The 12,141-nt window shown below is 50.3% G+C and overlaps 1 protein-coding gene across 1 annotated transcript in view; it reads right to left on the reverse strand.

Annotated features, from left to right (window-relative positions):
* sdc3 (syndecan 3) overlaps positions 1-11,695 on the reverse strand; it is a 29,435-nt gene extending 17,740 nt beyond the window's left edge. The window contains exon 1 of the mRNA XM_076139358.1: positions 11,050-11,695. Coding sequence (XP_075995473.1) covers positions 11,050-11,103 — 54 coding nt within the window. The 5' untranslated portion in view covers positions 11,104-11,695. The remainder of the gene's footprint in view (positions 1-11,049) is intronic.
* Positions 11,696-12,141: the final 446 nt, after the last annotated feature.

The following is a 12,141-nucleotide window of genomic DNA, read 5'->3' on the forward strand; positions in this document are numbered from 1 at the left end:
GTGTGTACATATAATTACAGCCCGTGTAATCAGGCCAATGACAGTCATGTGAGCCTCTCTTCATAGGGGCCGGGGAAGGAAAAACAGCGAGAAGAAAATCGATGCTCTGAGGGAAGACTTGGAGGGAGGACGTAGATAAACGAATGATATGAGAGAGAGAGAGAGAGAGAGAGAGAGAGAGAGAGAGAGAGAGAGAGAGAGAGATGGATGAACCCAGGAGGAGGAGGAGGAGGAGGAGGGGTGGAGGAAAACAGAGGAGCGTTTTTCTCTTGATGCTTGGTAGAAAAATCCAATCAGCCCTGTGTAATTCAATCTGGAATGAAAAGATCCACCTTTGTGAGTGTGTGTGCAGAGGTGTGTGTGTGTGTGTGTGTGTGTGTGTGTGTGTGTGTGTGTGTGTGTGTGTGTGTGTGTGTGCAGAGGTGTATGCAGAGGGCACAAGTATTATTGCGGCACCACACCCACCCGATTATCACCAACACGCACGCAAGCACAGGGACGGAGGTAAACACAGCAGCTCTTCGCCGGGATTTCCCAGCATCGGAACTCGATGGCTCTTGGCTCCGCCCCTTGCAGACTGGCAGCCAATCGAATCGAGGTTTCAGTATCACTCCAGCACCCAATAATAACAATCAATTTTATTAACAATATATGAGACATTTATGCGATTTCTCACGATCCGGCCGTGACTAAACTCTGGATGCAGACTGGACTGGAAGGCGAAAGGAGGCGGAGTCTGTTATCTCTGCGGCCCTTTCTCCAATGGCAAATGGCGGCGGGTTCCCTCCTGATTTTCTTCCTCTGCGCCCCAGTTTGGAGGTAGCTGCTGCGACATCACTCACACACTAATTAATTAAGTGGAGGCTCTGAGTCGACTAATGGCTCGTGAACGATCGTCTAACGCTCGTCGTAGATTAGGCTCCCGAGCGCCTGGTGCAACAATCGCCGTTCATTAACCCCTCGGCGGTAGAGGTTTTGCCGGTGAGGAACGGTTTTTCGGTGAGGATAGGGAAGTGTGTGTGTGTGATGATGATACCTCCCCCCCCCTCTTTCTCTCTCTCTCTCTCTCTCTCTCTGTAATCCTGTCCAGGTTGTTCCCTCCGTTCAATCCGTCTCAGCTGCCCTAAGCTCTTTAGAGGCCTGCGCTAGCCACCAGCCCCTCTCTCTCTCTATTTCTTCCTCTCCGTCCCCTCCCATCCATCTCTCTTTCATTTCCTCTCTTCCTCTCACCCTCTATTATTTCCCTCCACCTAACCCCAAACTCCTGCCCCGTTCATCTATCTCACTCTTTAATAAACAGCTCGTATCCCTTTATCGCCCTGGCATATTCACAAATTCTAACTCCTCTCTCTCTCACACACACCCTCTCTCTCTCTCTCGCCCTCTTTCTTGTTCCCTCCTTCCCTCCTCCGCAGTCATTCTCTCTCTCCTCTCTGGGACTTCTCTTCCCTCAGCTGCTCCTTCCTCTCACCTCTCCTTTCATATCACTTTTGTCTGTGATTGCTTCTGACCTTATTCCACTTTCAATCTCTCTCCCTCTCTCTCCCTCGCTCTCTCTCGGTATGTAATCACTTTTCAAATCTGTCACCACACCTCCGTATCGCCGGGGGTTTTTCTGCTTGTTCAGCCACAAAGCCTTACAGTGGGGATACAGGTGTAATCACTGTTTTCCTGCTCGTATTAGCGGCGACAGAGTCACGATTTATAACAGCGCGACAAAGAATTCAGGTCTGCAACAAAGAGGGGAGCCTCTCGTCCTCTTCTTCACCTCCTCCTCTTCCTACTGTGTGCAGTGTGTGTCCGTGTGTGTCACGTGTGTGCCGGCCTCGGTCATATCATGTCGGACCATATGGAAACCCTGCTCAGTCCGCTGGGCCAAACAATCATGTCAAACACACACACACACACACACCACTTGAAAGCATTACAAGAGGACACACAGGCACACGCACACGCACACACACACACACGTCAGTCAAGGCTTTCAGGCCCGAGTCTCTGCTGTGTTAAGATTAGGGCTAATCCACAAGACCACAACTGTTGGGATGAAAGATTAAGAATGATTCACCTGCTGCCGCAAACCTGTGTGTGTGTGTGTGTGTGTTTGTGTGTGTTTGTGTGGAAGAGGGCATCTATTAAAAAAGGACCTATGGGAAGGAGAATTTGCTGCAACCCCTGAGAAATAGTGCAGAATATTTCACCAGCCAACCCCCCCCACCGAGCTCATTAGTTTCAGTAGCTTGTTCAAACTGCAAACACCTTTGAAAGAGCCCTTAGAAGCACCGGGGTTCAAAGGTTTACTTCATAGAGTCCACACACACACTCTCTCACACACACACACACATTTATACACACACACACAGAGTTCCAGTGGCTCCATTTAATTGGATCAATGTTTTCCCCTCATGGTTTGCCGATAATTGAGGGGACGTGAGTAACATGTGGGAAGCCTTTTGTAACTCAGTTCCTGTTTATTAAGGCAGGCGGAGTAAATGAGAGGGAGAGAGAGAGGGGGCAGTGAGAGGGAGAGGAAGAAAGAAAGAGAGAGAGAGAGAGGCAGTGAGAGGGAGAGAGGAAGAAAGAAAGACAGAGAGGCAGGGAGAGTGAGAGAGAAAAGCAGTGAGAGAGAGAGAGAGAGAGAAAGAGAGAGGCAGTGAGAGTGAGAGAGAGCGAGAGAGAGAGAGAGGCAGTGAGAGGGAGAGGGAGAGAGAGAGAGAGGCAGTGAGAGTGAGAGAGCAAAAAAGAGAGAGAGAGAGGCAGTGAGAGAGAGGAAGAAAGAGAAAAGGAGAGAGAGGCAGCGAGAGTGAGAGAGAGATAGAGAGAGAGAGATGTGAAAGGGTGGAGGGAGTGCAGTGGAAGGATGGATAGAGAGTGAGTGAGTGAGTGAGAGATACAAAGAGAGAGAGAGAGACAGAGAGAGAGCTGCTCCTGACCTCCTTCACTCCTCTGTCGGGACGTTGGCTAAATAATTCAAACACACATTATACACACACACACACATGCCGTCACATACGCTTGCACGCAGTATTTCTCGCTCTCGTTCCCACACGTGACATCTGTGTGCTCTTGCTCACCTGCTAACTCTCACACAGACACACACACACCCACCCAAGTAACCGGTCACACAAGTGTAAACACACACACACACACACACACACACACACACACACACACATACACACACAGGCCTGTATAAAACACTCTGTACAATAAGGAAGCTCACTCCTGATTCGGAGCTCACAGGCAGGATCTATAAATACTGACTTCCTGTGTCAATCCTACAGCCCCACCAGCTAATACACACACTCATAAGGACACACACACACACACACACACACACACACACACACACACACACACACACACACACACACACACAATATGCTGTATACTACAATATACTGGCCAATAGATGTAACAGTGCTCAGTATTTGGCATGGAGCCGGTTATTAAAATGAAATGTCAATATGTATTAGATCAGATAACAGAGATCAGTTGAGATCTTTGAGCTGAGAAGAATCAGGGAAAAATCTACAGAAAAAGTTTGAGACTGCTTAAAATCTGGTCAGAGTAAACAACACAGGATATCACATAGAAACATGATCAGAATATGTAAGACTGCCAAGATGACACCTGGGAAAGTCCCCGAGTGTGTGTGAGAGAAAGGTGTGTGTGTGTGTGTGTGTGTGTGTGTGTGTTTATGGTTTGCCTTTCATTTCTTTTTTTAAAAACATTTGTGGAAACTCTCCCTGAGACGTTTGCTGTCTTTATCTCTGCGTCGTGCTTCCAAGCATTCTGTCCCCGCGGAATCATTGCTGCATCTCAATCGCACATTAACATTCAGTGACATCAGACTGTGAATTCTGCCTGAGCGAGACCTTCGTCTTCATCTTCGTCAACACCCAGCGTTTGGGTTTGTGAGGTTTCTCAAATGGCCCCAAAGTTTAGTCCCCAAATGGCAAACGTAAAGATGTTAAGACCTGATTATTGATTATCATTTTACAGCTCCATAAGGCCTAATAGGACACAGAAGATTTCCTAATGATAATTGCAGGAAAACATAATGAGAAGAACACTACAATAAAATACTCCACTGAAAATCTGTTGTGGTTTCAGTCCTGCGATCACTGTTATTACAGTCGCAGCGCTTAATGTTATTCCGGTTGTTAATTCCAAATAATAAAAGAGAACACACAAAGGGAAGAAGAAGGAGAAGAAGAAGAAGAAGAAGAAGGTGTGTGTTTGATGTGTGTATGTGTGTACCTTTGTCTCACTGTGAGTCAGAAGGAATTACAAAGCAATTCTGAAAATGTGTGACCGTCTGGAGCAGATGGAAGCACATACACACACACACACACACACACACACACACACACACACACACACACAAATGAATATCAAAACAGACAGCGCAACACACACCCCACAGCGGCATCATCGACAGGTGTGACAGCATCAAACGGAGACCCCGGCAATGAACTGCGAGGCTGTAGGGACGCGTCTAAACTCTGGATTTAGAGGGACGTTCTGCCAACATTTCCCTCTTCTTTGCCTCTGGCTGCTCCCCACTCTTCCTCTCGGCGGATCGTAAAGCCTCCATCGCCTGGAGCAACACGCGACTCATGACCGCTCATGACTGTAGCCGCTGGCCTGAATTGCATTACACACCAATTCTGGAGGTTTTGACTGCGTTTGGTGTTTATGGGGACGTTTGACGTTTACCTTACACAAGTGCCATCGTTCTCCATGACCTGCAGATGGCACTTTATCATACAAACGTTACATTATTGCTTATATAATCATTTTTTATCAGCGGTGGATTCCACATTACGAAATAAGTTTTTAAATCGGGACGTTTCATGCGGCAGGAGTACGGAGAAGCTCGATACTTTTCAATCGGCGCTCTCTGTGGTCCGTTTTTGGCGGAGGCCATGATTAAAGTGAAATTCCATTAAGTACAAACTGCTTGATGGATTATACACGCGTCCCCACGGCAGACTGGCTCATATTGGCTCACTAAACTGAGAACTTCAGCTCCTGCTGGGCACCAAACTCTCAAAATCTCACAGAATTTTAGCCGTCCGATGAAATATCGACGAGCGCCTGACCGTCCTTCTGCAAATCCAGTCCACGTTTTCAGTGAGATTTGTGATCAAGGTGAGGAATTGCTACCATTGGAAAGTGGAAACGGACCACGAATTAAACTAAAATCTAGAAGAAAACTAGAACCCTCCCCGACCGACACGTAGGAGAAGAAGATGGCGTCAGGTGTGTGTGTGTGTGTGTGTTTGGGTGTGTATGGGGTCAAAGCGAGGCCGCACTCCACTCAGGAGTGTGTAGGCCGACGCTGCTTATCACCACCTCAGACTGCTCTTATCGTCGGCCTGCCAGGAACCAAACATTCCCAGCGCTCCCATTGGGCCGCGTCGGGTTTCAGTCCCGTGTGACCCCGCCCATCCGGCCCTTCGTTAACCCAATTACCCTGTCGTTACGGAAACGCATCAGGCAGGGAGCAGAGATGAAGAGAGGGGAATAGAGACCGACTCACCCTCCCTCCCTCCCCCCCTCCCTCTTGTTCTCACGCACACACACGCAATATGGGTGGAAAATGATAACAGCATTGAAATACATCTTAGCAGTGTTAATACGCTGGTAGAAGGCATCTGTGATTCTCACTTTGTCACACACACACACGCACACACACACACACACACACACACACACACACACACACACACACACACACACACACACACACACACACACACACACACACACACACACACACACACACACACACACACACACACACACACACACACACACAGGTTTGTTGGAGGGAAGGAAGCGCCCTGTTTCTGGGGTTTTTATTTATAGCAAGAGCTCGAACACACAGCTATCCCAGAATGCTTTGTGGTTTTGGAGACGGTGCTGCCTTTATGCTCTCTAATTTGGAGTTCTGTAAAAGCACAAACACACACACATACACACCCACACACAAAGACTCACACAAGCAATGGTACAAAGGTGAGACGGTTGCAGCCCCACCTCTGTTTTTGATTATATTGTAGCAGAGGAGATGGACAATACAGAGAGAGAGAGAGAGAGAGAGAGAGAGAGAGAGAGAGAGGAGACATAAAAGGTAGAGGGAGGAGTGGGGAGAGAAGAATGGAGAGAATGGAGGGAGGAGAAAGGGTGAGGCAGAATATAGAGAATAAGACGCGAAAAACAGTGAATGAGGAGCGGGGCAGACGGAGGAGAATGAAAGAAGAGAGAGAGAGAACGAGAGAGAGAGAGAATGGAGGAGAGGAGGGGGCCGATAAAGCTGTGACAGCGGCAGCCATGCTGGTTGTCATGGCGACGGCCGCGGAGAGCAGGTAGAGCGCGGTCTCCGGGGAATGAGCCGCGTGCTTCCCTCCCCCCTCTTTCTCTCTTTTTCTCTCTCTCCCTCTCTCTCTCCCCATCCCTCCTTCCTTTCCCCGTCTCCGTCCTTCCCTCACGCCATCATCCCGCCCTCGTTTTCTCCCCTCACGCCATCCATCACTCCGTCTCCGCGTGCCAATACCCCCCCCCCCCCATCTTCCCCTTCTCCTCTCCTGCCTCCCCTCCTCCCCTCCCCTCCCTCGGCTTCTCTTCCTTCTCTTCTCGTCCTCTCTCAATCACTCGCCGGCGCTCCGTCGTTCTGTCGAGCGCTCAGTCAAACGCTCCCTCCGGCCTTTCCTTCACTCTTTCTTTCCCTCTCACGCCTTCACCCCCCCATTATCTAGCATCTCTATTTCACCATTACCTCCTTCTCTCTCTCCTTCTCTTGCTTACTTTTTCCATCCTTCCCTCTCTCATTATCTCCTCTCTTACCTCCCTTTTTCCATTCCACTCCTCCTCCCTCCCGCCCTCCTTCCTCCTGTCTCTATATTCATCTAACCCCCCTCCAAATCTCTCCAGAGAATATGTATGCGAGTGTGTCTGCGCAGTGCTGCCCAATTACTGCAAGGGATGTGTGTGTGTGTGTGTGTGTGTGCGCATGTGTGTGTGTGTTTAGTATCTACAACAGCAGTATTTCTATCCTGTTTTGACCTACCTAAAGCACCTCCAGCGTTCTCCGTCTCCCTCTGACTCAATGAATCCACAACACTGCTGCATGCCACTCGTGTGTGTCTTTGTGTGTGTGTGTGTGTGTGTTGACGTGCATCCCTGCATATATCTATATGTGCGAGCGTGTCCATGATGAGAGCCAGCCGGGTGAAGGCAGACTGGAGCTGCATTCTCCGGGCTCCGTGGGGGCGACTTGAACGCATTCCTGAGGGAACGTGAGCGTCGCCTGTTGTCGAGATGAGCAAAGTCAAACCTGCGACTCTCGCTGTGAGCTGTAATTTACGGCGCATTATCTAAACTGCTCCCAAATATGCAGTTTTTTACGGTGTGTTTTTACGCTTGCGAGATCAAAGAGTGAGCAGCCGCCGCTTTGATGTGCATGACAGGTTTAGAGGGCAACCTAAGCTCCAATCGTGACTGGAATCCACCTTTCTCGTCAAAACAAAAAGAAGTTGTGTGTGTAGTTTACCGCAGTCTGAGGCTCACACGCATCAGCTTTGACCTACGGTAAGAATAAAGGGTCACAGCTGGTGAAGGCCGGGCTGGATTCAAACCTCCAGCATTCAGCCCCTCTGTTGCATCTGTGAAAACAAACACGGCGATCGGGAGAGTCCAAAGAGCATCTGAGGACAATGCCGCCCTTAAATACAGAAATAGAGACGGAAAGACAACCAAGGTGTCTCCCCGCTTATTTATCGCTGAAACACGAACATCAAAGCCACGCCCCCACTGGAAAGGCCTTCAGAATGACCTTGATAGCATGACTGTGCGTCGACTTCATCCTACAGCTGGTGTTGTTCAGTGTCATGAAGGTGAGCTGGACCCTGAAGGTGCAAACGCAACCGGGAGCAAAGCTTTATTCCCGGGAAAACGATGCATGCCGTCTTTCAAGAGCGGCCAGTAGGAGGCAGCGTGTTTCCGTTTCGCTGAATTGAAGACCACAAATGATGTAATAGTCTTGGGGTAAACAAACATAAAAAGAGAAGAAAGAAGGCGAAAACTGCAGATGCGACATCACTTTGTTGCCACAGTTGCATTGTGGGAGTTGTTTTTGTTCACTGACCTGTTGTTGTGCAGAGATGGAATAAAAAAAGTTAAACTACAGATTATGATGCTAATAAGCTTTCAGGGATTTAAAGCTCAGATTCTGGCACAGTCTGAGGTATCCTGCGTTTTCACTCAGTGGGAAGAAGCTGTGACCCAGCAGGTAACGGCGCTGTGTCAGGTTTCTGCTCTCAGCCAGATGCTGAGCGGGAAATTCCATCAGAACTTACAACATCAAACGGCAAAACTAATTTCACCCAAATGTGCCGAGCCGAGAGTGATAAGGAATCGCTTTGAGATATGAGCGAGTACACACACACACACACACACACACACACACACACACACACAGCCAAATGAGAAGAAGGAGGGGTAGATGTTGTTTTTCACACTGAAGGCCATCATTATTCTCTCTCTCTCTCTCTCTCTCTCTCTCTCCCTTTCTCTCTCTCTCCCTTTCTCTCTCTCTCCCTTTCTCTCTCTCTCTCTGTCCAGACGTCGGCCCCGGATATGAACTGTGATCCTTTTCATTTCCTTTATCCACTGGAAGGTGACCCCCCCCACTCCCCCACCCACCCATCCCTTCACACACACACCTGAAATACCGCTCACCCTCCCAGCCAATGTGTGTTATACCTGTGTGTGTGTGTGTGAGGGGACTTTGTCCTCCAGGAGAGTGAGAAGGACCCACTTCCTGTGTCAAATTGCCTCTCACATTCCACACTCGCTCTCCAGCCGCCTCGCTCGCTCTATTTTTTCCTCCCTCTCTCTCTCTCTCCCCCTCTCTCTCTTTCTTCATCTCTCTATGGGGGGCTTTGTCTGCTATCAGAGGCACAAAACACTGATTCATTCCACGAGTTTACATGATCCTCCAGAACATGCCCCACACACACACACACTCTCACACACACACACACACACACTACAAGAAGCAAAACCTGGCGAGAACAACTTTTTGGCAGCAGAGATCCACTAGTTTTGAGCCCACACACAGACAGATGGACACTCAGTGCTCTCATGAACACACACACACACACACACACACACACACACACACACACACACACACACACACAAGCTACCAGTGGGACACAACAGATGTCTGTGGGAAAATCACTCCCCATGTAAAAATAGAGAAACCCGGATATGATGTCATACGTCTGATGACAGGAACTATAAGCACAGAGATGGGACAGTGAGATACACACATCAAAGGGGTCCTGCACACACACAGTCACACACACACACACAAAGAAAGATCTTGTCAGCAATTGCATGTGGTCTTGTGTATGTGTGTGTGTGTGTGTGTGTGTGTGACCAAAGACTTCAATGTCTTGAGGCGAGTCTAGCAATTATCTGACTGTTGACGTGTGTGTCTGCATGTGTGTCTGCACGCGTGAGTGTGTGTGTATGTGTGTGTGTGTGTGTGTGTGTATGTGTGTTTTTTTTATCTATTCTAGCAACACCTGCACTTAAAGACAGATGAGGTCAGCTGGAGGCCAAGGATCTTTGGCAAAGATCACAACCGGCTGACCCACTAATAATGTCACTCCCATCTCTCACACACACACACACACACACACACACACACACACACACACACACACACACAGAGCATCTGTCCAACACCACTTGAACGCAGCACGTGATTTCCAGATCCTCTTCCTGGATCAGAACCTTCTTCCTCCTCATCCTAATCTCTTCTTCCTCTCTCACCTCTCCTCGTTTTGCTCACCTGGGCATTCCAGGAGTGGGAATCTCTCTTTAGAATTCCCTCTTTTCTACACTTCTTCCCCCTTTTCCTCCCTCTGCTGTGCTCTTATTGGACTCTTTCTTTCCGGAACCTTGCCTGTTCCGTTCCTCGCTGCTCTGCTGGCTCGTTACAGGGAATCAAACAGCTCTCGGGTTATTTTTGGGTGCTGGCTCCTTTTTCTCTCAATGATTCACAGCCACACTCCTCCTCCTCCTCCCGGGATAAATCTGGATTCATCGGTAACGGAAGAAGTGGGCGTGCTGTTTGGGCGCGCGTGAAGCTCGGCGTGGATGGTTCCGGTGATGTGGGTTTAAGGAGGAGGGGGAGGAAGAGGGGGGGGTCACGCATTCCTAATCAGATTCCCCTTTATCGCGACTCCCGATGACATCATTCCATCTAGCCATCCTTCGCACGCCGCATCGCCGTTAACCCCCCCAGCACACACCCCACCCCCCCTCTGCCGCTTACCCCACCCACTCTGCTGCACACACACACACACACACACACACACACACGCTCGCGCTCCGGTTATAACGGGAGGATGCCCCGGTCGGAGACTGGCACCCTGACAAGACCGCCGTTATCTGGTAATTAGGGGAGCGAGCATCACCCAGGGAGGGGATCAGACCTTCTGCCCACTCTCTCTCTCTCACACAGACACTCACTCACACACATACACACACGTCCAACCCGGTAATAAACTCGTTAACGCCGCAGTATGACTCGAACACCCCAAATTACCGACAGGATGTGAGCGGGGCAGCCAGACACCACATACCGGGGCCCCCGCACAAAGACCCCTAATCAAGCTCAATTAGAGATAACCCGCTAATTACACATACACACACACACTCACACACACGTACTCTGAGGGGACACACAGGCCACAATAAACCCCAACTCTGAGACACAAAGGCTGGCGTGGAGGAGGAGGAGGGGGAGGAGGGGAGGGGGGGCACACGGGAGTCACCAGCCCCCCAGCGGGAGTCACAGCCGGCCAACAAGAGCTGATATGTGGGTCGCTCGCAGGATTTCCAAACCGATCACCGATCATCAGGCACGCTCGAGCTCCCAAGCTGTCTCATTAGTGCACACACACACAAACGCACACACACACCGTGCACAAGAGCACCCCGGTATAACAAAAGGTTCTCTCTTACCGTGGCGGCGTGAGCAACCAGCGCCGTCAGTGTTAACAGCCACGGCAGCTTCATGGTCGTGGTGCGCGGTCACAGCCTCCCGGTGCCGCCGCTGCCTTCACGGGCTTGGGGAGGGGAGGGGGGGGAACAAAAGCCGCCGCCGCTGCCGCCGCCGGTCGCTGCTGCTGCCGCGGAGGCTCTCGGCGTGACTCGGTACTGTCCAACTTTCAGAGCGCGCCGCCCGTCCGCGCTACCATCCGCCCGTCCGATCGCTGCTTAATCCCCAAGACTTGACGCGCCGCAGCCGGTCCCGGTCACCAGTAACCGGAGGAGGATTTCTGCCGGGCCTCTGCTCCTCTCTGCGTGTGTGTGTGTGTGTGTGTGTTTCTGCGAGTTCTTGTGCTCGAGACCTGATAGATTTACTACCAGTCTCTCTCTCTCTCTCTCTCTCTCTCTCTCTCTCTCTCTCTCTCTCTCTCTCTCTCTCTCTCTCCTCCCCCCTCTTCTGCTGAGGGCAGGATGTTCCGTATGGCGACGCCGCTTGGCCTGGGAGTCTGGCAAGAGGAGGAGTGTGTGTGTATAGAATAAGCGCGTGTGTGTGTGTGTCTGTTGGACTGGGGTCTCCGCAACAAGCAAGGGTGAGGATGCCCCCTGCAGCTCGTCTAGTTACCCGCACCCCTCAGGAGCGTCTCTCTCTCTCTCTCTCTCACTTAGACACACACACACACACACACACAGGGGGCGTGGCAGGCCGTGTCCATTCCTCAGCGCACTTGGTTGCGCCCAGGTTGTGTGTCCTACACGCCATTATCCACCTTCGCAGTCCTGCTCTCCAATTGGTCGAGTCCCGGTCCAGCCCTCTAAATCTGCACCGTGCGCACTCCTTGCAACGAGCCTACCGTACGTGTGTCGCTTAGCAACCGCTGATTTTAATTAGGCCTACATATTCAAAAATTAAATTCTCCCATATTGTTTGTGGTGAAGCCTAAAACCAGGACAGACATGCTGGAGCTGTTTAACCTTCAATGTGACCTTGAAACCAACAAAGGTGAAGGGAAATATTGTGTTAAGTATTTTAAACAAACTCCAGCACCTTGGTGGACACGTGTGAAG

Source organism: Genypterus blacodes, unplaced genomic scaffold, assembly GCF_046128005.1.
Source record: "Genypterus blacodes isolate CSIRO-AG114 ecotype Tasmania unplaced genomic scaffold, CSIRO-AGI_Gbla_v1 ptg000438l_1, whole genome shotgun sequence".
In the NCBI taxonomy this organism is placed as follows: Eukaryota; Metazoa; Chordata; class Actinopteri; order Ophidiiformes; family Ophidiidae; genus Genypterus; species Genypterus blacodes.